The sequence below is a fragment of the Ovis aries genome, chromosome X (genome assembly GCF_016772045.2).
Source record: "Ovis aries strain OAR_USU_Benz2616 breed Rambouillet chromosome X, ARS-UI_Ramb_v3.0, whole genome shotgun sequence".
NCBI classification, from domain to species: domain Eukaryota; kingdom Metazoa; phylum Chordata; class Mammalia; order Artiodactyla; family Bovidae; genus Ovis; species Ovis aries.
In genome coordinates this window covers 102,768,431-102,793,985 of record NC_056080.1, presented here as the reverse complement: position 1 = coordinate 102,793,985, position 25,555 = coordinate 102,768,431, and the positions used below count along the sequence as shown (strand labels likewise).

General features: G+C 38.9%; 2 protein-coding genes and 1 pseudogene across 4 annotated transcripts in view; 2 read left to right on the top strand and 1 right to left on the bottom strand.

The window, feature by feature from the left end:
- The window catches only part of STK26 (serine/threonine kinase 26), a 69,100-nt gene extending 61,563 nt beyond the window's left edge, over positions 1-7,537 (top strand). For both annotated transcript variants that reach the window (XM_060408425.1, XM_060408424.1), the window contains 8 exons: positions 176-284; positions 370-527; positions 1,381-1,566; positions 2,671-2,819; positions 3,908-4,001; positions 4,397-4,459; positions 4,542-4,678; positions 5,761-7,537. In XM_060408425.1, coding sequence (XP_060264408.1) covers positions 176-284; positions 370-527; positions 1,381-1,566; positions 2,671-2,819; positions 3,908-4,001; positions 4,397-4,459; positions 4,542-4,678; positions 5,761-5,785 — 921 coding nt within the window. In that variant the 3' untranslated portion in view covers positions 5,786-7,537. The remainder of the gene's footprint in view (positions 1-175; positions 285-369; positions 528-1,380; positions 1,567-2,670; positions 2,820-3,907; positions 4,002-4,396; positions 4,460-4,541; positions 4,679-5,760) is intronic.
- A 1,066-nt stretch (positions 7,538-8,603) lies between these two features.
- The window catches only part of FRMD7 (FERM domain containing 7), a 61,742-nt gene continuing 44,790 nt past the window's right edge, over positions 8,604-25,555 (bottom strand). For both annotated transcript variants that reach the window (XM_060408422.1, XM_060408423.1), the window contains exons 6-12: positions 19,622-19,736; positions 18,915-19,062; positions 14,853-14,948; positions 13,375-13,538; positions 11,904-11,972; positions 11,712-11,787; positions 8,604-10,644 (exon numbers count right to left, since the gene is read on the bottom strand). In XM_060408422.1, coding sequence (XP_060264405.1) covers positions 9,550-10,644; positions 11,712-11,787; positions 11,904-11,972; positions 13,375-13,538; positions 14,853-14,948; positions 18,915-19,062; positions 19,622-19,736 — 1,763 coding nt within the window. In that variant the 3' untranslated portion in view covers positions 8,604-9,549. The remainder of the gene's footprint in view (positions 10,645-11,711; positions 11,788-11,903; positions 11,973-13,374; positions 13,539-14,852; positions 14,949-18,914; positions 19,063-19,621; positions 19,737-25,555) is intronic.
- On the top strand, positions 24,225-24,453 carry LOC114111400 (NADH dehydrogenase [ubiquinone] 1 beta subcomplex subunit 1-like; annotated as a pseudogene).

Sequence of the window (25,555 nt, the reverse complement as noted above, 5' to 3'; positions counted from 1 at the left end):
GCCCTTTGACTTAACTCTCTTCACCCTTAAGAATTTTCTCATTTGTTTAAATACTGGCTTAATAAACAGAACTGTTTCATTATATATAAGCAATTCCCTTATTTCAAAGATAATGTTAAGTTTGAACCTTATCGTTCCAAACTTTTACATGTGTGTGCGTGTGTTTTCCCCTAAGCTGCGAGCTGGTCCATTTGATGAGTTCCAGATTGCTACCATGCTAAAGGAAATTTTGAAAGGTCTGGACTACCTGCATTCTGAAAAGAAAATTCACCGAGACATAAAAGGTATACAGAAGTCTAATATGAACCTGAGAAAAATAGATGCATTCTGAGGAAGCTGAGGTTTTTTTCGTTTCCTTTTCCCTCTTAGCTGCCAACGTCTTGCTCTCAGAGCAAGGAGATGTGAAACTTGCTGACTTTGGAGTGGCTGGCCAGCTGACGGATACACAAATTAAAAGAAATACCTTTGTGGGAACACCATTTTGGATGGCTCCTGAAGTTATCCAGCAGTCAGCTTATGACTCAAAAGTGAAGTGTTACCTATAAACTATTTTGTTTTTAATATTGTTTTACATAGCATCCTATTCTATTTAATAAACTGCCTCAATTCTCCTTCCTCTTAGAGTATTTCTATAACTAGAGCCATGTCAAATTTTGCTGCTAAATCATAAGTTCCCTAGATGCTGGTAATACTGAATATTTGGATCTTCCCTTCAGTGACCTTCCATCCTACTTGGAATACAATGCAAAGTCCTTACTACCACGTGCATGGCCGTCTGCTGTCTGGCCCTTGTCTACCTCTGCCTCATCGCCTACCACTCTCCTCCATTTTCTACCCATTTCAGCCACAGTGGCCTCTTTACTGGTCCATAAACACAGCAAGTCCCCTCTGGCCTCAGGACCTTTGCACTTGCCTCTCCCTCTAACTGGAATAACTTTCCTCTCAATCAGGTCTCGGCTTAAACATTACTGACACAGAACAGTCTTCCCTAGCCATCCCATGTAAATTTGCAGCCCTTTTACCTTGTTATTCGTTATTCCATTATCCTGATTTTGTATTTTCTTCACAGAACTTAATACCATCTGACATCCTATTGTTTATTCATTTATCTTTCTCTTCTACTAGAACATAAGCCTCTTGAGAGCAGGAATTTTTGTCTGGTTTAGTCACCACCCGAATTCTCAGTGCTTGGAATGCGGTGCCTGGCACAAAGTAGGGAATTTGATACTTTTCTTAAAAAATGAATTCCATCAAAAAGTTATTAACACCACATTTCTTGAGATATTTTAATATTGTATGACCATGAGACTCCACGGGTTATTTTGTGGCAGAATGTTAGAATGGAATTTCAAGGTAATTGTTCTTTCCTCCTTACCTTAGGCTGACATTTGGTCCCTGGGAATTACTGCTATTGAACTAGCCAAGGGAGAACCACCTAACTCTGATATGCATCCAATGAGAGTTCTGTTTCTTATTCCAAAAAACAATCCTCCAACTCTTGTCGGAGACTTTACTAAATCCTTTAAGGAGTTTATTGATGCTTGCCTGAACAAAGATCCATCATTTGTGAGTATATGTGCTATGACCGTTGTTTTCTGTGATCAGATATACATAGAGCCAGTGTGGTTTGTTCAACAGTAAGGAATACAATGCCTGTGGAAACTGTCTACAGACCATCCAGGAACCTGACTGTCCCGTCTGTGTAGCTAATTTTGTTCAGTTGTTGACAAGGTCCGTAGTTCCTTCTCTCCTTGCCCTGCATCTTCTCTTTTTGCTATGTTCCCTAGCATCTTCCTCATTCTGTTGATCATTTCCTATTTCAAGGGGAAATAAAGTTCATTTTGTAGGATGTCATTAAGAAAGTATAACTATGCACAATGATTCTTATTCAACTGTTTTCATTTTTCATGAAAAGTTGTTGGTGTTTCATGATTTTTTATTTAATGTTCAGAAATTCCAACATGAAGTTGTATACTTTTCCTGAAGTCTAGTGAACTCCGTTCATTTAGTTGGCAAATTTGATTACAGTTGTTGTTTTTGTTTTTAAAATAAAATTGCCTGATAACTGTGAGAAACTAAAATATACAAGAACTATCTCTAAATTGGATGTAACTATCATAGGTTACTAATGAATATTCTGATATTAATAAAATATTAGGGAGGAAATATCCCCTACAGCACATGGTATTTTTATTTAGGTGCAATATGAATAAATGTGTGATGGAGAAGGGATTAATATGGGGGTCATATGATGTGTGCAGATAATAAGAAAGTTATAGCCTTGCTAGTTTTCATCCTTTTTGTTCCAATTTACAGTAAATATAATAAAAGTATTTTAATGCATGATCTTGTTTTAAAATTTTTATGTAATTATCAAAGTCCTATCATGAGTTTCTCTACTTTGAAGAAAGCCCCGCCTGCCTGTTTGCTGGTACATAGGCCACCTTTTGCCACTGGATTTTAGCAAATTGATACCAAAGCAGTGAATTTAATTTGGTTGCCTTGAGCCACTTCGGAAATAGAATTAGCTATTGTCCTATGGCATTTTAGTTATCCTCATATCTATAGACAAACTTTTATACCTTTCAACTTGATAATGATTTCATATCACTCTTTGCAATCATAAAAAGCCTAGACATATTGGCGCATCCTTTCTTTTTTGTTCCTCAGCGTCCTACAGCTAAAGAACTTCTGAAACATAAATTCATTGTAAAAAATTCAAAGAAGACTTCTTATCTGACTGAACTGATAGATCGATTTAAGAGATGGAAGGCAGAAGGACACAGCGATGATGAATCTGATTCTGACGGGTCTGATTCGTACGTACCAATTGTTTACTTTTTATGTAGACAGCCCATTTCAGTATTTCATATCTGTTACTGTGAACTGATGTGTTTTCTCTAGCATAAAATATAAACCTTATTCTAAAGCGTGACTTTAGAAATTGTGAAAATCTTTTAAAATTGTGGTCTGTGAAGTACAATGAATTTGGAAACACGTTTTGTTTTTTTTTTTTTTTTCTCCTTAGAAGTGAATTTCTTTAGTTTTAAATGGTCTCAGTCTAACCCCTAGTGGATACTTGAGCATATTACAAAATTTTGGAACAAGATTGCATTTAAGGTGCTTTATTAGCTTGCCCAAAGTGATAAAGAGCAATGTCTTCTCATACTTTCCTGGCAACCTATAAAACCCCTCTGGAGAACTAACGTTTCTCACCTCTTGGCCATGTACCAAACTGTGATCAGACTGGTCCATTGAAATATTCATTTATATCTGATTTGTACCCCCTAAAAAGTTACATTGTTTTTTTAACTACAGCATTTATACTAACATTTGAGCCTCTAACTCCTTAACTTAATTTAGACTACAGAGTCTGTAGGCTACACCAGAATTTACTTCTCTGCTAGTTGAACTGACACAAAGGCAACACCACATCTCTTCAGATAATATCTGCATTTATGAGAAGTTGTCCAACTTTTGAAAAGTCTAAAAAGTACCAAGGTAGTTGTCTTTACTCTGTTCTAATGGTTGTTGGCCTTTGCTGCCCATTAGTCACTCTTGGAGCCTTTAAAAATGTAAATTAACTATACTCCGATATAAAATAAGATGAAAAAAAAAAAAAACCACAAGCCACATTACAGGAGATCTTGATCTAGTCAGTGGGAAGGGATTGGGCCAGGGCTTTATATATAGTAAGAGACCTTCACATGTGATTCTGATATATACTTAGAGCTGGGTACCACTGCTACTCTTTAGCAGAAAGCACTGTGTATTTGAAACTGAGATCAAATTATTTTTTTATACTTTGGGGCAATTATCCATTCAGAATCTGTCTGCACTGATTTGGTATTTTTCCCAAGCTGTGTCATTTGGGAACTTATAGAAATATCTTTGGCAATCTCTTTAGGGAGTCCACCAGCAGGGAAAATAATACTCATCCTGAATGGAGCTTTACCACTGTGCGAAAGAAGCCTGATCCTAAGAAACTACAGAATGGGGCAGTATGTATACAGAGATGATCTCTTCCTTTTGGTAGACTTTGTCGAACTATAAAATGAGACAGTGTGATGGCCAGAAATTGTTAGAATTTAATACCCCTAAATGCTTGTCTACCTCACTGTGGTCCACAGTATGTTTCATTTGCCATTCATTTCAAACTAATTAAGAAAAGGTCATAGAAGTCATTTAAGTAGCCATTGGTATGTTTTAAAATAGAATTGTGCATATTAATTGTAATCCTAGAAGTTAGAGGCCTCTGGACGATGGATGGGAATGAGTGATGAGAAGAAAGTATGGAGAGTTGCCTTGTATTGGGTCTTTTTTGAGGAGGACTCCAATGAATGCACATGAGTGATATTTTAATTTCATGTGTATAATCTATAATATTTGTTCAAAGGAGCAAGATCTTGTACAAACCCTGAGCTGTTTGTCTATGATAATCACACCTGCATTTGCTGAAGTAAGTACAGACTCATCAGCTTTGGCTATCTAATTTAAGAAGTTTAGTAATTTTAAATGTTATAGCTATTGATCTTTCTCAGCTTAAACAGCAGGATGAGAATAATGCAAGCAGGAATCAGGCAATCGAAGAACTGGAGAAAAGTATTGCCGTGGCCGAAGCTGCCTGTCCTGGCATTACAGATAAAATGGTGAAGAAATTAATTGAAAAATTTCAAAAGTAAGCTTGAAATGTCATTTTTAAAAAGCTATTTTGACATTTTCTGTTGGATGTTCATTTATGATGTGATACTATGATTACCTACTTATTTTGGTTATTCCTAACAAAGTCAATTCTTAATAGTCATATAATTGAAAACTGTTTTGTTTGCCGCCCATCTGAAATATTAGCTTTTGGAATTATCTGCACATATTACAAGGTAGTTTTCCACTGAATGAAATGGCCTAGTTGGTTTTTTCCCTTTTTTTTTTCTTTTTTTTTTGTTAGTAGGAGTATAGACAAAAGGTCAGGGGGCATATTCTTATTTGGACCCTTGTAAATACCATTTAGGAATGCTTTCATTCTTGTTGCTGTCCTTATCACAGTGCTAGGCACAGTTTCAGTGCTATAGTTCATTAAGTTTAACCCCCATAGGAAAAGTTAAGGAAAGGATTTTAGGTAGAGAAACTCAAATAAAGATTCTGAAAAGTTCTTATGGTTGATTTCAGTTTCTATACTGTCTCTTGAACTGTTGCTTTACACACTCAGTAAAGTTCTTACATTTAATTGTTAAATTCCCTTTAAAAATGTATATACAAACACAACTTCTTAGCTCAAGCAAGTTATAAAGCAATACTAATCTTAGCCTTAATCTCATTATATGGCTTCTCAGCATAGCTTTATATTTCTTTGTATTTGTGATGCCGCTGGGATCAAGTTGGAACAAACTATACAGCTGTAAAACATACTCTCCTAGATCTTTTTAGCTGATTAAGCCTATTTATATTCATCAGTTAAAACCCCTCTTAAAATCCCTTAGTTTTTCTTAAATTAATTTATTTATTTTAATTGGAGGCTAATTAAAATCCCTTAGTTTTTAATGAAAACCTCCCTTCTCTTTTCCAAATCAAACAAATCAATTGGAAGCTGTAAAATCAGACACAAAAGGGATTTTTTTTAACTTCCTTATGTTTTAGCATCTGTATGATGAGACCCAATACAGTTTTGTCTGCTCAATCACTTCCTTCACTGGAGAGTTCATACAGATACAAGATAGACACACGCATACTTATACATCACTTAAGTTTTTCCTAATTTTATAGGTGTTCGACAGATGAATCCCCCTAAGAAACTTCTCGTTATTGGCTTCTATTTCATATGGACCCAGAGAAACCCACCAAAGCTACTTCAAGCTTACCAATGCTTAACTCATGAGCTCCATGTGCCTTTTGGATCTTTGCAACATTGAAGATTTGGAAGAAGCTATTCAACTATTTTGTGATGGTGTTTATCATTTTCTATTTTAAAGAGATTATTTTGTAGGGAGTAACTTTTTAATACTATAGTTTCACCTGTATTCTAGTAAATGTTGAGACAGTTTTGCTTTTACGTATCATTATTACTTAAGTTACTAGGATGAATACTTTTCATGTTTTGATCTTTAGTTAACTGTACACTCATGAAACATACAGGTTGTTCAAAGTCATCATAAATATTCAACTTTTATAATCATCAAGCTTCAAAAAGTTTGTTTTAAACACAGCATATTCTAAAAATGACTATTGGTGGGGAAGCAGAAACAAGTTACACATTCTTAAGATAGAAGTTTTTGATAAGCTCTTAGAAATGAAACCTGGAAAAGTATTGACGTTTCTACGAAGTGGGTATGATATTCAGGCAGCTCAATAATGATTACATTTGAGAGCCCTGCGTCTGTAGTGTTTAGAGGCAACATGTAGCAACAGAGGTACCTCTTGTGTGCAGTATTTACTTTCTCTTACAGAAGAGATGGTTGATCCTTATTTAACATGGTTGGGAAGTTAAAGCAATACCAATTAGCCAAGGATGAATTTTCAGTAATACCGGAAGAATAAGGATTCATTTTAAAAACCAACTCAAATCGCATATTATATGAGTGGATTTGGGGAGCTTAAAAGAAGCTGATTATCATGTGATTATAAATACCTGGTCAACAGGTATGAATATAATTTACACCAGCATATTTTTGTCATGGTCTTAAAATGTCCTATAAACTATTTATACATTTTTGTTCTTCATAACTATCCAATACATAAGCATCATTTGTTCATTTTTGAGAGGGTATTTAAATAAGCATTTTCTAATTCATATGAAAATAATCATAGTACCGGATGATTTCTGTCCGTACAAAGGTAGGTTAGATTGTACAGTTAATTTTCAGTTATATTTATGGTACTGTTACGTGGGTAATACCCTTTTCTGTTAAGCCCAGTATATATATTATGCCTGCCTAAGTTCTGAAGTGGGGCTGTATTTCAGTAGTTGTAGAATTATTGATATTAATTAGTTTTGATAGTTTATGTTTTATTGTTTGGATCTGCACAATTTGGGTTTTGCACAAAAGTCATTTTAATAAAGCTCAATAATTGCCAAATGTTAGAAGATGTTCTTCAAGTGAAGAATAAGTTTTTAGTCAAAGTGGCCATTACCTCCTCCTCTTTTGTAATAATACAGACACTTGAATAAGTTGTTGTTGTGTCATATGCCAAGAAAATGTTTTCATTGGTGCCTATACTGTAGTAATTACTTTTAACACATTTTATTTTGAAGTAATAGTTCAGTGAAAAATTTCATCTGCTAACTAACTGAAACTCAATCACCGTTTATAATTTGTAGAGGCCTGGTAATAATTTTGCAACTCATGTGTTAAATGAATATTTTTATAAAAGTAAAAGCAACAAATTTTTAAATTGATTATTTGAAACTTTCAGCACAGCTGCATTATGAATAGAAAATTGTATTGCTTATTCATTTTAGTTATTAGTCCTGTAAACTGTTTCTGGGTAAGCATACTTCAGTGTTTTGGGGGGATTTAAAAATAAATATTTAAATTTCATGGTCCTTAATGTTTGTTTTCTTGAGGGGTATGGTATTTTCATTGTTTCAAATTATTTCTCCTTTCCCCTTTCATTTATTGTTGGAACTTTAACATCAGAGTTTCCATTGGAAACTAGAAGATATTCTTCACAATTTTATTATGCATTGATTATAGTTCCAATGGACTATAATTTGAATATCTGATTTCTGTCCTGCTTGAATATCTGTCATGATTTCTGCCTCCTGTCCTGACAAAGTTATTAATAGAGTCCTCTTTCACTCGAAAATATCCTTACTAGGTTAGACAGTAAATTATATGGTCGCCCTAATATAGTTTTGTTAGGAAATCTTATACAGATTTGAACCCTGTATTTGAACAAATTTTGCAAAGATTTCTGGAAATTGAGATGAGAAACAGCATATAATCATAAAGGAGTTTGGGTTTTTCCAACAGAAAAGGTCAGAGATTAACTTAATGTAGCTTTGAGTATCTATATGATTAATACATAAGTGATTGGGCTTCATATATTCTTATTATGAAATAGCTATTGTAGACTTGTGAGTTATTGGATTTGGTTCCAGAAGCAGGAAGGAAAGTGCTGGAATGTTGAAAAGCAGTAGAGTGAGGTTTATTAAAAGGGATTTTTCTGGTGTAAGGGCTAGGAGAGTAAGAAAACTATTCCATCTATCTTTTATCTATTCAGTCATATAGAAAAATAACTTGCTTATATAAGTGCATCATTTCTTTGATGTCATTACCTAACATTATCTTGTAAATATGTTGTACTTACCATTAAAATAAAAAAAGAAGATAAAGTTCTCAAATAGAATGCTATACCTTTCAAGGGGGAATAATAGAGAAATCCTGAATGGGTCAAGAATAGAATTGTGGTTCATTAACTCAGTGTGGAGTATTATCCTTTTTCTTTTTAGCTACCCCATTTCTGCCACTTCTCCATCCCTGACTATACATTTTCACCTGCTTCCCTCCTTTTCCTTGTTCTCTAACTGTGCCTTCCCTTAATTATAGGCTAGAGACAATCACTTCTGAAATTGATTAAAACAAAAGGAAGTTCATACTTACAACTTGTTTTTTAAGTAAATGGGTTTCCATCACTCTTTATTAAAATGCTATTCATCTCAGTTTCTTGCCTACATGCATGCAACAAGAGATGGCAAAAAAATTAATTCTTGCAGAAGAAATTAGATACACAGACCAACATGTTAACTTTTATCTTTCACTACATATTATAGCTAGTGAAGAATAGAGAATAAGTCAAACATCATATTGTCCTCATCAGCAGATGACTGGTTTTAGAAACTGATCAGTTCATAAATTTCCAAGGTTTATAATTCTGCCAAGTCCTAGATTAATTATAAACTTGTATTCTGTTGAAATGATCCATGTTCCTTCTGTTCCTGAAGTACAAGAGGGCCATGCTCCCACTAATATATGTTATAAAAATTGAAGTCTTTTAACATAAAACAGGACCGTTTTTACTGGGCCCCACACAAATAATGAGGACTGAAACCTTTAGTTGCAGTGTTGTTTAAGAACAATGAACGCATGTAAGAATTAAAGATTTTAAAATTAAAAAAATAAATAAATTTTAAAAAAAAGAACAAAATGATCAACACAGTCACAGTCTGTTATCACTAAATGATATCAGAAGCCAGTTTTGTATGCCAGTCCATACTGTTACTGTTCTTACTTTTCTTCAGTGTTGAGAAGCCTGACCTTCATTTATAAAGTCTCTATGGGGAAATGTATAATAGAGATGACAGATACCCACCTCACCCTGCCTCAGGGCTGGTGAGGAAAGGGCATGTTCCAGAATGATTCAGAGGAAATAGAAGAGAGGCTTGAGGAGTGAGGCAGTAGCTGGATCTTTCATAAGCTAGGTGCCCAAGCTTAGAAGATTCCCTTAATACTAGTGAATAGTAATAAAGAAAATGTTTTTTTGCAGAAAGTGCCTTATGTTTCACCTAAGTGAGTAACATGGAATTGGTCTGGGCATGTTCATAGGGTTCACATTTTAGGCTAAAAAGTAATTACATGGTTTTTGCAAAGTCCTGTCTTCAGCAGTTGATGTATCGAAAGAAACATCTTCATCTTCTTCATCTAGCTGTAGACTACCAGAAGACAAGCGGATTCTGGCCATGGGTGACCTTATGCCTTTGTCATACAAAGAGTAGTAGTCTGGTTTAAGAATCTCTGACTCTGAATCACTGGATTCACTAGGCACATACCTTTCTGTAGCTCCCTGATCCATTAAAACTGTTGGAAACTCCTGCTCTGCAAACATATATGTTAACAGGTCAGCTTTACGACTGAGAGCAGGACAAGGCCCTAAAGGTCTAAATTCTGACCCAAAAGGAAATCGGATCGTTTTCATGTCTGATTGGCTCTGGGAACGTTTAGGGGTTGGCTCTTGAATGTTATATGCAAATGCATCTTCTGTAGTTGGATCCTGCTCTTCTAGATCTACGTTCACATTGCTCCTGCCAGTGGTCCTGGCCTTAGCTTCTTGGAGTTCCTGAAAGTCTTGCTGAAAGCTCTTCATTCTGATGTTCCTTGGGCTTCTTTTGGCTGACTTCACTGCAGTAGACTGTAGACAGCTGTCTGGTCTTTCCCTTCCCTCTGCCATGATTGGAGACCGTCTGGGCACCTGGGGTGGTCTGTCCACATAAAAGAAGACTTGGGGAGGCATAATATCAACCTGCTGACCAGTACAAGGAATACAGGGCACATCTGTGTAAGTAAGCTGCCTTGCTGGACTCACTTTGCTTGTAAGGCCAGAAGATGTGCTCATGGGATTGTCAGCAAACTTAGAGCTTGTTTGGAAGGAGCTTAGAGGACTCCTTTCCTCAAAGTAGTCTCTGGGATTAGTGTCAGGATCAGGGTCAGCAGTAAAGACTGGGTCTGTATAAATAAAAGGGAAAGAGGAACTGCTTTGGGACTGAGGTAATGATATGGGATCTGCCTCTGGTTTGGAATGCTCCAACTCAGCTGCAAACGTCACCTCCGCTGTGGAATTTCTCCTCCTGCTATCCAGCACAGGCTCAGAGGCGTGCACTCCATTCACGGTTCTGTAGTACCCACTGCCATAGCCTAGTCTCAGCTCTTCCACCTTGAGAGAAAGGACAGGCGGGTGAAAGAAGGGAAAAAGCCATTTGGTTGGGGTGGGGACAGGCATCTAAATCAGCCTTTGATTTCACAAAGGTAGTTTTTCACAAAGTCATTTCTGCCCATGTTCTCTGCCAGGGTTGATAAATACATACATAAAAGGTTCTAACTTGGACCGCATCCCAATATATGTGCTGAAAAATAGTCATAACACTACTCTTTCTCAACACCATCACACTCCCAGACTCTATATTCTCTATCTACTTGAGCCCCAGCATTGTACTTCAAGCAGTATGGCTGAGTAGCTATATTCACAAGCCAAGAGTTCTGCCTTTTGGTCTTGGCTTGGCTCTGTCTTTACTTGCTGTGTGACCTCAAGTAAGTCTCCTAACCTCACTGTTCTAGCCTCCTCCCTCCCTTCTGTAAAATGGTTGGGAGGAGGGCTGTGAATGGCAGGAGATGATTTAACATTTGATGGTACCTTCCAGCATTAGAAGTCTGATTCCTTTCAGATAAAAACTGCCTCTGATTTGAATGAAGACAGAGTTTATGAGACCTCTAATTAGATTTTTTTAAGGGAGAGCAAAAGAAAAACGAACATGGTTCATACTATAAAACTCAAATGAAGCTATCATCTCTCAGCTCCAAGAGAACAGCACTTTGTTCTTAAATTAACAAAATTACATAGCAAAAGTATTTTCAAATCTTAACCCAAGATCTCATAGCTTCTCTAAGACTTCAGATTTTCGTAGGTAAAAAGGCAAAGCTTTTAGTTTCAAAAATAGAAAGCCATAGAAATTCATTTGGATCTGCATTTTGCAAGATGTTAGCAATACAGGTTGCCCAGATCTTGTCAGTCCATACAGTACACACCACAGTATACCCAACAATCTTCTATTGGCTGGAGATCTTTAGCTGACAGACTCCAGGAAGTTAGCCTATTTGATCACAGTAACCTTTTTATACCTTTTTACATACTGGGAGATTCTGGCACAATCCATTCTTGGAAGCATTTGAAATGTGGATGCATTACACTTACGTAAAGAAGAAGAAATTTTCAAAAAACCTTACTTGTTTTGACACATCAGAGAGGAGGTCTGGGGAGGACCTGCACTGTCGTTCATGGTACTGAGATGGGTAATGTTTCCTGAAATCCCCAAACAGAAGGAATTGAAATAATCTTCATGTGAATACAGGATCCCTTTAACACTCTAAATTCAACTTAAAAAATTACCATCACAGAGAGAAACAAAACCAGGTTACCTTTCAAATGGCAAGCTCTTCAACCTCCCTTTCTTCCCATATTCCAAAAGTTGCCTTTGGGTTCTTCCACTGTGAGAAAAATGAGATAAACTATTTTATGAATGCTCTTCATAAGCCAGTAGGATACTAAAACTCAAAAGCATCATTTATTGTTGAAATCAAAAGAGTCTGGAGGAGTGACGTATGTCATGAATCTCTGAGCACGTTGCTGTGTACGACTCTGCGACCCCATGGACTGGAGCGTGCCAGACCAGCATGTTAATAATACTCATCCAAGAATCGGGCAGAGCAATCTCAACTACTCAGAACCCAAGAATCGGGCAGAGCAATCTCAACTACTCAGAACCCAGAAAATTTTTAAAAGCATCTGATCAGGGCTATTTAACAGGTACAAACTCTGGCCTTGAAAACTAATATACTTTCCTTTAAAGGCCTTTCCCCTTCCTCTAAATTTACACATAGTTTCTATTGAGGGTATGTGTCTGGTTTCCCAACCCATGACAGGAGAAAAACACCTAACTAAACAGTAGAAGAAAGTTGCTCCAGTCAGACATACACTAGCAAAGAAAACCAGCCGACTGCTGGGAGAAACACAGGAACCAAAAAAGAAATCATGAGCATAATAAAACCCCCAAAGTCAGGGCCATTCATCACTATGGTGCAGGCTCTGACATGCTACCCCCGCCCTGAGGTCGCTGCTGTACCACAGCTGCTGGCAGAGGATAATAAGCACTGTTTATAATAACTCAGGTCATTAGGAAAAGGGAGAAACATGCTTAGTATCATCTGTTTAAGAAGACAGAGATTTGTAGAATATATTTTGGAACGACTCCATAAAAATATGTACATTGTAAAAATCCCACTTTTTACTGAGGCAGGCTTCTACTACTTGAAAAATCCTTTACAGGAAGCATTGAATTAGAATTTTTATCTTAGCTAAGAGTTTGAAAGTGTCTTTCAAAGAATTCCTAGGCTGGGGGGTTCAAGTAAAAACAAGTTCTTATTTCAACCTCGCTTCCTTTTCTCCAAGGTGTTAACGTGTAGTATGGAGCCTCTACTACCGTATTGTTCAACCTCTTTAATCCCTTAGGCCCTACAGGGCTTTCTCACCCTATCTTTTGCCTAACCATAACCAAAAGGATGTTGTTGAACTAGCCCTCCCATGGCTAGCATGTAAGTTGCACATAAGGAAAACAATAGGTTCATTGACTACATTTTCTCCACAGTATATGCCCCTCTATCCTGGCAGAAATTCTGATCTAATCCCGTAAGTGGGGTGTACTCCTTCCCCTGCCTCTCTGTTAGAAAATATTGACTTAATGAGTTACACAGAGAATGACCAGTTAAGGATATCATCCTTTATGTGATTGAAATGGATTATTGCTTCTAGAATTCAAGCTGTTCCTACTGCCTTCCCTGTTATTGAAAAGAAGTTGTGTGTTTAGTTTGCTTATGTGCAATATTTAATTACCTGTAGCGGAAACTGGAACCCTTGCTGCAGAGCAGGGTTTTGGGCTTTGATTTGGGCTCTTCAGAAAGTCTGAAGAAAGCATGGTACTCCACACAGGTTTTCCAGAAAGCTTTGCAGGCATCTCGACTGGCCATGGTGAACTCCAAAGTATCTTTGCACAACACCTGTATAAACCAATTTCCATCAAGCAAAACATCCTTCAAGAATATCAAAGACCTTCAAAGCCCAACGCCTGCCAAACTATTGGTCCAGGGTCCACATCCAGCTTCTGATTTTCCACTTGGCTCCCTTTAGGCTTCACACCTACTGAAGTCAAATGATTGGCAACCTTCCGAGGAACAGACAGGGCTACTGCTCAAAAACAGAGCCTTCTCTATGAAGCAAGTCTTACTCTGCACACCCTCCTCACCTCACACCCCCTTTTACCCCCTCTTCTCTGCCAGGAACATTTTATGAAGTTGTAAATTAGGTTAAAATGAACATCAAAGGGCACCCTTTCAAGGTGACAAGAAGTTATAAATGACCAACAGGAAAGGGGGAGGGAGGAGATTTTTTTTTTACCTTTTATAGGATGACTGCATATACACGAGTCTTTGTAACATACCAGCTGGAAACATTTCTCCCTGTTTATGCTGCCTTGTTCTATGATGCTCTGTGATGTTCATTTAGCTTCTCCTAATCTGCTGCAGAGGAGACCTTAAAGTTTGCCCCATCCCCTGACTCACTATATACCCGCAATACACTTTGCTCCTCCCCTTCTCCCATTCCTCTCCAGGTCTCTGGATACAGCCCTGGGATTCTCCACAAGCTTCACACTGGATTCAGTCTTCTAAATTGCTCACATGAATATTTTTATCTAAGGTTAAGATCCGGAGCATGAATTATCTTTAGGTCAAAAAAGTAGCTGATAACATATCTTCCATTTCCTTTATAGTCATAAAAAGTCTTTCTAGCCCCTTTTGTCTCACCTGTACAATGCAGCCTTGCCCAATAATTGCTTCTTTGGCTTAATATATACCCAATCCCCACATCCTGCTTTGGGAAAGAGTAGGTGTTCAGTTATTTGGCACATAGTAGGTGTTCAATTTTTTTTTTTTTGGCTTCAGGAAAGATGAAAATACTTTATAAAATCAAGCAAATAACTTTGAATTAATATGAACACAGTCTTAGATCTGGGCTCCCTCATTTGACTTATCAAATCTCTGAAAAATGATATCTAAGGAGACTTGCCTTTCATCCCAGTCACCCCATTTTCCTATCACTTTACTCATTCAGAACTGCCAATAGGATTTCTTAGTGTTTTGCCTTTAGTGAAAATCTGACCAAAGCTCTGGTTTATTTATATAGAGGCAAAAGAAGAAGCACATCACTGGTTGGGGCCAGCCAGCTTTCACCACTCACAATCCAATCATTTGCAGAAACAACCAAGAAATCTCAAGTGAGTAGAAAGTAAAAGAATTTATTCAAAAGCTACTTACCAAGATGTTGGCATGAAGTTTGATGAGAAAATGCTTTCTCTTAAAACTTAATTTTCGGATTTTAGCCCAGTTGAAAGTATTGATCTTTGTATTTCCCTATAACAAAACACATGGCAGATTTCAGGATGAATAGCAGCACAGGCTGGTTTGTAAGACAATGTGAACCTGTTGGAAAATGCATCACACGAACAGGGCTATCCTTGGTCTATCTCTTGTATAGACTGATCCAGTTGTATTAGGTGGCTCAGATGGTAAAGCGTCTGCCTGCAATGCGGGAAAACCTGGTTCGATCCCTGGGTCGGGAAGATCCCCTGGAGAAGGAAATGGCAACCCACTCCAGTACTCTTGCCTAGAAAATTCCATGGATGGAGGAGCCTGGTGGGCTACAGTTCCTGGGGTCACAAAGAGTCAGACACGACTGAGCGACTTCACTTTACTATGGCCACAGAAGGCATTCTAGGTGGGACACAAACCTGCCCTGAAATGCAACTAAGAAGGGAAAGGTTTCTAACCAGCATAAGGAAGTCAGAAAAAACTACTTTGGCAACTAAGGTCCATCTAGTCAAAGCTATGGTTTTTCCAGTAGTCATATATGGATGTAAGAGTTGGACTATAAAGAAACTGAGTGCTGAAGAATTGATGCTTTTAAACTACGGTGTTGGAGAAGTCTCTTGAGAGTCCCTTGGACTGCAAGGAGATCAAACCAGTCCATCCTAAAGGAGATCAGTCCTGGGTATTCATTGGAACGACTGATGCTGAAGCTGAAGCTCCAATACTTCGGCCACCTGATGTGAAGAACCTACTCATTAGAAAAGACCCCGATGCTGGGAAAAATTGAAGGCAGGAGGAGAAGGGGATGACAGAGGATGAGATGGTTGGATGGCATCACTGACTCGATGCACATGAGTTTGAGTAAGCTCTGGGAGTTGGTGATGGACAGGGAAACCTGGTGTGCTGCAGTCCACAGGGTCACAAAGAGTCAGACACAATGGAGGGACTGAACTGAACTGAGGGGTCCCCTGCTTTTCAAAAGTTTGCTTTATGCCACTTTGCTTTTATTACACGAAAAACCCACATTATTACCTGTTTTCACTAACTGAAAGAAATCCAAAGAGGAATTTTGCTCTTACAAAAAAAAATAAAGGCAAAAATAAAAATCAGCATTTGTTTTGCGTCAAGGTGTTATAAACTAGCGCATGTGCCAAGCAGTAAGAGTGGCATCTCTATGCTCCTTTCGCAGGAACTACACGCTACTCAGCAGCTCAGCATCCAGCCAGTACTTTATCTCGATTTATCTTGTGCATCCATTAGGAAGATGTGTCCTTAGGTTAATGCTTCTTCACTTTACACCATGTCAGCTAGGAAAGGTTTCATAGGAACGCTCTACTTTTGAAGCAGGGGAAACCTGCACTTCAATAGCTTCTCACTGGAAAAGACCCTGATGCTGGGAGAGATTGGGGGCAGGAGGAGAAGGGGACGGCAGAGGATGAGATGGCTGGATGGCATCACTGACTCGATGCACATGAGTTTGAGCAGCTCCAGGAGTTGGTGATGGACAGGGGAGCCTGGTGTGCTGCAGTCCATGTGGTCACAGAGTCAGACACGACTGAGTGACTGGACTGAACTGAACTGAACTGAATAGCTTCTCTAATCTCACCTCTTCCTATATTTCCAGACTGAACTGCTTAAAAAAATCCCATTTATCCTGCCACCTCATTTACTCTAAGACCTTCAATAGCTCCTCACTCACTGCCTGAATCAACTTGAAACTTTTGGCTGGATTTTCTCGCCCTTATATTGACTATGACTTTGATCGCATTACTCCCAGAAAACACCTTTCCATCCAACTCTGTACCTTTCCCACTGCCCCCACAGGTCGTCTCATTCTCCTACCAGAATGACTTCCCCATGGTCAAGCCTTCTTGCCAGCTCTGGGAGCGCCTCGTCTAGGATATTCCATATCACTGTCACAGCCCACACACATTTCCAACTCCTCTGAACTCCCTTAGCTCTCCTGGACTACCCGAACAAATTAACTCTTTTGGTTTTTATTCACATGGTCCAAAATCAAAGGAGGTAGAAAAATAAATATATTGAGAAGCCTCACTCCCACCACTGTCACTCCTGTCTCTGTCCCCATCTAACCATTCTCTACAGGTAACCACATACCACGTTATTCTGTTGTGTGTACTACTTGTGCAACTAAAGTAAATATGATAGATTAGCTTTTGATTATTTCTTTTCTGATATTGACCATTATTTCTCTGGTCTTTCAAAATAAATTGTGACTATCTTAATGACAGGAGCCGTGTGTCATGCTTAATGTTAGCTTCTTAATTGTGTCATCCTTATATCCTTTTCAGGGCCTTTGCCCATGTGCCCTTTTCCTGGAACACCCTCCTTCATCTGCCAACCTTATCCCTTTGGGCTTGCTTAAATGCTGAGTCCCTTTCACATGTGTTACCGTATCAGCCTATGTTTCTTCTAGCACAAAGTATGTCACAGTTTTTTATAATTACTTGCTTAACTGTCTTCCTATTAGAATTTAAGTTCCATGAAGTCAGGATCATTCCTATTAACCTCTGTATCTCTAGTGCCTGGTGCAGAGTGGATGTACAATAAATATACTGATAGAAAGATGAATGGATTGCTTCCCAACTATAAATATACTCAAACTCATTGACTTGTACCATTAAAACAGATGAATTTCATGGTATGCAAATTACAGCTCAATAAAACTTTTTTAAGAAAATAATACAATGAAGAACATGTGGAAGGCACTCAATACATGAATATTCTTTGACTAGATTCCATGTAGGACAAAATAGACCATCTGTATTGTTCCCAACTGTCCGCAGAAGTAGCCACACTGAAAGAGATCACAGCTAACACGATGATCTTGGCCCCCTACCCTCACCAACTTCTCTCATGCAACAGGAAATAGCAAGAATCAGGATCAGCAAGAATGATCCATGTATATGTAAAACTGAATCCCTTTGCTATATACCTGAAACTAATACAACATTGTTGATCAACTATACTTCAATATTAAATAAAAAGCTTAAATAGTTATTACAGGATAGTGGTTATATTTCTCAGAGCTGTATAATATATCCTTGTTGCTTATCTTTAAAAAGAAAATGAATCAGAGTTAGAGTGGCCTGGGTAAAAATTTCCTCCTGGGTGAACAGGTATGTCTGTGATCCATTGGGTCTTCTGGTCATCAATGTGAGTCACATGCTGTAAAGTTTTACAACCAAATAAAAAGTGAAGATTTTTGTAGCCAAGTCTGTGCCTGACCTGCTTTGTGACTTATTTCAGTGCTATAATTCGGTCCTAGAGGTCAGTGTGTCCAAAGCCATCCCTTGCTTTCTCACAAGGGGAGAAAACGTGTCCAGGTATCTGCCTATCATTCTGAAGGTTCTTAAACTTTAACTTGGATCTGAATTCACTGAATATTCACAGATATAGAAGTCTAAACAGACGGAAAAACTGTTGAAAATAGCCTCTGGCCACATTCCTAGGCGTGAGGATTAATGATGATGGAGGACAGAGAGCCCTGAGTTGGTTTCTAACCTGGAAAACAGAATCTTGGGGAAAGGATGAGCCTGTTAACAGTAAAGATTTCTTGCAGGGTTGGGCGCTAATGCCCTACTTGTGGGCACTGGGCACCTCCAGCTTGTAATTGAATGAGAAACTCTTTGGGTTGTTTCTGGCGGATTTGGACAGGCTGAATGCACTTTATATCATAGCCTCGGCTTTTAGGATGCCAAAATCTGTATTCTTCTGTAGGGTCTAAAAGTTCTGAAGAGCCTCTTGACTTCCTCTCTCCACCATGCTGGCTTGATCTAACACGTGAGCTTCTGAGAAAACAGTCAGTTCTAGGTTGCAAAAGGAAACAGCTCATCAAGGGGAGGGAACTTACCTCAAACTCTTCCAAGCACTGCCTCCCTTTCTGGCTGGTGGTAAAATTGAGGGGAGGGGTCACCTTGGGAATGGACACTCAAGTTTGAGCCAAGATAACCCCCAAAGCTGAGGACTTTAAAGGAAAGGAGCTGTTACCCGTAACACCAGTACACCCATGTGAGCAACAGCCAGGTGGATCTGCATCCCTTCACCATCACTGGCGGGGTGTGGCCTGATGCCATACATGTCCAGCTTCCTCGCTATGTCCAGTAGCAGAATGTCAGATTCGGCTGGGCTCCTGCCACTGCAAGGGGAAAGAATTTATGAGCCTAATAAATGCAGCAAGAATGACACCTCCACCCCGAGAGTTCCAAGAGGAACTCAATGTTTTCTTGAGCCTGTGGTGTCAAGAAAGACTCTTGAGAGTCCCTTGGACTGCAAGGAGATCCAACCAGTCCATCCTAAAGGAAATCAGTCCTGAATATTCATTGGAAGGGCTGATGCTGAAGCTGAAGCTCCAATACTCTGGCCACCTGATGCAAAGAACTGACTCATTGGAAAAGACCCCGATGCTGGGAAAAATTGAAGGCAGGAGGAGAACGGAACAACAGAGGATAAGATGGTTGGATGGTATCACCGACTCAATGGACATGAGTTTGAGCAAACTCTGGAAGTTGGTGATGGACAGGGAAGCCTGGCGTGCTGTAGTCCTTGGGGTGGAAGAGCTGGGCACGACTGAGCGGCTGAACTGAACTAAAGTGAAGCTTCTGTGACTTAAAAGCTTGCTTTTAAGTGTCTGTCCCTGGCTTCAGTCTTTCCTGCCAGTGGAACAGGTGGAAACAGGTGCCAGTGAGAGAACTTACATGTGCTTCTGATGGAAGTGCACGATCTTGCTCTCTAAATCATCTTGGTTCGGTAAGTACCGGGTTTGTGCCAAGTGTTTCCTATCTGTTTCTTCATGAAAGTCTCCCAGTTCTGCTGCATGACAGAAAAGTGACATCTTTCACATTACCATTTATGAGTTAAGCAACGGAGCACCCAACAGACCCTCTGACTGCCCCCAAACAGCCCTTTCTTGGCGGCAAATGCAGCCCTAAACCTCCCACCACATACTTGATGCATATTTGTTTTGTTTTATGGAAGAACTAACTGGTTCTTTTTCAAATAAAGCAGTGGGCTTTTATGAAGTCTCAACATAGGAAGTCACAGACACGGTATAGGTCTTAGAGGCTCCAGGATCATAGATGAATGTTATTTTATTCTCCCACATTCTGTTTATGATCTCTTCTATTCTTGATCAGTCCCTGTTGTGAGTTGAATTGTGTCCTCCCTTTCAAAGTCGTATGTTGAAGTCCTAAACCCCCAGTACCCCAGTACCTCGGAATGTGACTGTGTTTAAAGACAGGGTATATAAAGGAATTATTATGTTAAAATGGGGCAGTAGAGTGGGCCCTAACCCAATTTGACTGGTGTCCTTCTGAGAAGAGGAAATTTGGACACAGCCAGACACCAAGAATGCAGGTACAAGAGGAAGGACTGCGTGAGGATGCGTCAGGAAGGCAGCCATCTGCAAGCCAAGGTGGGAGGCCTCCAAAGAAACTAAAACTGCTGACTCTTCAATCTTTGATGTCTAGCCTCCAGAACTGGGAGAAAATAAATTTCTGTCATTTAAGTCGGCTAGTCTGTTGTTGTTTGTTATGGTAACCCTAGCAAACTAAGACAGCCGCCTAACCTCACTCTGCACTGATCAGACATTATTAAGAAAGGAGACTATAAATGCCAACTACAATGTAAGCCAGCCACAGCCATTCATCACTCTGTACATTGGGAATCTAGTAAAACCCCACTATGTGGAATCCCCAGTAGGTGAATCATTCTGGAAATCATTCTTGTTTTTCCAAATCACTGGAAATTTATTCCTGGTCATAACATTCTGTTCTAAATGTATCCAATTTATTGTTATAAATGTCTATTATAACACTGTGCCTACAAATGCAATTGAGGCAGATATTTACTGCCCCTACAATAAATGGCTTGACATTGTTGTTTATTTATTTATTGGCTGCATCACGCAGCATGTGGGATCTTAGTTCCCTGATCAGGGATTGAACCCATGCCCCCTGCAGTGAAGCCCAGAGTCTTAACCACAGGACCTCCAGAGAAGTCTCCTGTTTTGGTTTTTGAATTCTTACACGCTATTTATAATTTTTAGGCCTTTCCACTCTCTGTCAGAGCCATAAGAATCACTTCCTTGTCATTGACTTCCCCTAAAGAAGTCTCTACTTGGTTCCAAATAATGACTTCTAATCTACCATAAAATAGGAACCCAAAACAGTTTTTACAATTAAAATTCACATTTTAAATGAAAAAAAAAAAAGCTAATCCAGATATAAAAACCTATTAGGATTTTATGAACTATAAGAATAAATAACTCTCCATGGAATAATGTGGTGCTCTCCTATTGAGTAAAATTCATGGACATGGGGCATCAATTTTGAGTACTAGAAAGTTATTTTTCTTTTGTCTTGGTTTTCTATTGTGTTTTAGACAGATGGCATGCTCATTTTTAGACAGATGAGGCATGCTTGTATATTTAAAAAACCACATTAGAATGAAAATCTCTATATAACAAGCTTTTTTAAAAAGATGAAATCAATGGCTCTTTTACCTATTTCTGTTTTGCCCGCATTGAAAAATGTACAAATCGTGTTCAAATTTAATCAGGCCCATCCATATGGTTTCACTAGTTAATTCTATCACATATTCAAATAAGATACAAATACCAATTTTTCAGATTCTTCCAGAAAATAGATTGAGGAACACTTACCAATTCGTTCATGGGCCAGTATTACTCTGATACGAACACCAGACACAGACATCACAAGAAAACTGCAGATTAATATCTCTCATGATTACAGAGGGAAAAAATCCTCAACAAGATACTAGTCAACTGAATCCAGCAACATATAAAAAGAATTATACATCATGAGTAAGTGGGATTTATTCTAGGAGTGAAAGATCAGTTCAACGTGTGAAGGTTAATTAATGTAACATGCTATGTTAACAGAATAAAGGACCAAAAAACCTCATTATCATCTCAATAGATACAGTAAAATCCAACATCAATTCATGATAAAAAAACATTCAACAAACAAAAAGCTGAAGAAAACGTCTTCAACCTGACCAAGTTATTTATGGCAAGCCTACAGCTAACATCACAATTATACTAAATGGTAAGAAACAGTGCTTCCCCCTAAAACCAGGAAAAAGACAAAAATGTCTGCTCTTGCCACTTCTGTCCAACATTCTACCAGTGATTCTAGTCAGTGCAATCAGACAAGAAGAAGAATATAAAGAATTTTCACTGAAAAAGAAGAGATAAAACTGTCTTTCCTTTGTATCAAGGTATCTACAAAAAGCTACTAGAAGTAATAGATGAGTTCAGCAAGGTAGCAAGATAGAAGCTCAATATACAAAGTTTTTGGATTTGTATGTATTGGCAAAGCACAAGGAAGAAAGAAAACTAGAAAAACAATTCCATTTACAATTGTACATAAAGAATAAAAGACCAATAAATTTAACAAAAGATGTGTAAAACTTGTGGGCTGAAAATTACAAAACATTGCTGAAATGTTTCAAAGGTCTATATAAATGGAGAAACATTTCAGATTCAAGGATTAGAAGACTCAATATTTATAAGATGGTAATTCTGTCAAAACTGATCTATAAATTTAGTGTAAGTCCCACCAAATTTGGGGGTAGAAACAAGTGATCTTGAAATGAACATGGAAATGCACAGGATGCAAACCAACTGAAACAATTTGGAAAAAGAACAAAGCTGGAGAATATATACTTCTCTATTTCAAAGCTGATGCAAAGCTACAGTAAATGATAGAGTGTGCTAATGGCATGAGCACACATAGATCAATGGAATGTAGTTGAGAATCTAGAAATAAGCCCTTACATTTATGGCCAGTTGTTGTTTTTACAAAGATGACAAGATAATTCAATGCGGAAATAATTGTGTTTTCAACAAATAGAAATGGACGTCCTCAAGCAAAAAAAAAAAAGAAAAAAAAGAAAAAAATGAAGTTGAATTCCTACCTCACAATCATATGCCATACAAACATACAAAAATATTCAAAATGGATCATAGGCCTAAACCCAAGGGATAAACCTAAAACAGTTCTAGAAGAAAACTGAGAGAAAAGTTCTTTTGATTTTAGGTTAGGCAAAAAGTTCTTAGATAAAACACCAAAAAACATGATGGACTAAAACATCTTAAGAAAGTGAAAGCCCACCAAAATTAAAAACTCTCACACTCCAAAAGACAGAATTAAAGAAATTAGGAGTTGGGAGGAGGGATGGATAACTGGGAAGTATGAGATTACGCTTACTCCTTGGAAGAAAAGTTATGACCAACCCAGACAGCATATTGAGAAGCAGAGATATTACTTTGCCAACAAAGTTCCATCTAGTCAAGGCTATCGTTTTTCCAGTAGTCATGGATGGATGTGAGAGTTGGACTGTGAAGAAAGCTGAGCGCTGAAGAATTGATGCTTTTGAACTGTGGTGTTGGAGAAGACTCTTGAGAGTCCCTTGGACTGCAAGGAGATCCAACCAGTCCATCCTAAAGGAGATCAGTCCTGGGTGTTCATTGGAAGGAATGATGCTAAAGCTGAAGCTCCAGTACTTTGGCCACCTCATGCGAAGAGTTGACTCATTGGAAAAGACTCTGATGCTGGGAGGGCTTGGGGGCAGGAGGAGAAGGGACGACCGAGGATGAGATGGCTGGATGGCATCACCGACTCAATGGACGTGAGTCTGAGTGAACTCCGGGAGTTGGTGATGGACACCGAGGCCTGGCGTGCTGGAATTCATGGGGTCACAAAGAGTCGGACACGACTGAGTGACTGAACTGAACTGAACTTCCATTTATATATATATATATATGTATATATATATATATATATAAGATAAACAACACGGACCTACTTAAAGCGCAGGGAACTATATTCAATATCTTATAGTAACTTAGAAAATAATCTGAACAAGTATTTATATGAGTATATATAGATATAGTACATATATATGTATATATGTGAACAGCTGACTCATTGGAAAAGACCCTGATGCTGGGAAGGGTCGAAAGCAAAAGGAGAAGAAGGCAGCAGAGGATGAGATGGTTGGATGGCATCACCAGCTCAATGGACATGAACTTGGGCAAACTCTAGGAGATAGTAAGGGACAGGGAGGCCTGGCATGCCGCAGTCCATGGGGTCGCAAAAAGCTAGATAGGACTTAGCAACTCAACAACAACGTACATCTGAATCACTTTGCTGTGCACCTGAAAGTAACACAGCATTATAAATCAACTATACTTCAATTTAAAAAAAGAAGCTGCCACCAGCGGCTGGTGCCCTTGGTCATGGGGTTTTTGTTGGCTCTAAGGCTGCAGCATTGATAATGAATTTACTTCAGGTTGTGCACGACCACTGGGTACATATACTTGTCCCTATGGAATTTGTCTTTGGATGTTATGTAGACAAAAATAATGATGAAAAGCTAACTTGCCTTCCAGAACAGGAGTCTGTTATATAAAAAGACATTGAAACCCAATGAAGGAGTCACCCGGAAGCAAAGGCTGTGGCTGAATCACAAAATGTTCACAGTTTTTAAATTGTTAGAGAAATAAAAACACATTCATTATTTTAAAAGAGAGAGAGAGAGAGAGAGAAAATGCGCTTGCATACACAAAGAAAATGAAGTCAAGCCACAGATTGGAAGAAAGTTTCACAAATTACATAGCTCATAAAGGATTTTTATAAGAATATATAAAAATATCTTAAAGTCCAATAAGACAACATATTTTAAAATTGGCAAAATATACCAAAGAAAACATAGGCAGGGTTAACACAACAGATGAGAAGGTACTCAATATTAACAGTCATTAGGCACGCATGCTCAGGTACTAAGTCATGTCTGCCTCTTTGCGACTCCATGGACTGTAGCGCACCAGGCTCCTCTGACCATGCATGGGATTCTCAGGCAAGAGTACTGGAGTGGATTGCCATGCCTTCCTCCAGAGGATATTCCCTATCCAGGGATCAAACCCACGGCTCTTATGTCTCCTGCATTGGCAGGTGGATTCTTACCACTAGCGCCACCTGGCGGAGAAGGCAATGGCACCCCACTCCAGTACTCTTGCCTGGAAAATCCCATGGACGGAGGAGCCTGGTAGGCTGCAGTCCATGGGGTCGCAAAGACTGGAACACTGAGCGACTTCACTTTCACTTTTCACTTTCGTGCATTGGAGAAGGAAATGGCAACCCACTCCAGTGTTCTTGTCTGGAGAATCCCAGGGACGGGGGAGCCTGGTGGGCTGCCGTCTATGTCTATGCGGTCGCACAGAGTCGGACACGACTGAAGCGACTTCAGCAGCAGCAGCGGTAGCAGCGCCACCTGGGAAGCCCTAAATTTACCTTGAGTGAGCGAAGTCGCTCAGTCGTGTCCGACTCTTTGTGACCACGTGGACTGTAGCCCACCAGGCTCCTCCGTCCATGGGATTCTCCAGGCAAGAGTACTGGAGTGGGTTGCCATTTCCTTCTCCAGGGGATCTTCCCAACCCAGGGATCAAACCCAGGTCTCCCACATTGCAGGCAGACGCTTTAACCTCTGAGCCACCAGGGAAGCCCAAAAAATTTACCTTCAGATGAGACAATTACATTCTTAGGAATCTGCCCAAGAGAAATGAACAAACGTGTCCACACAAAGACATGTACATGAATATTCATAAT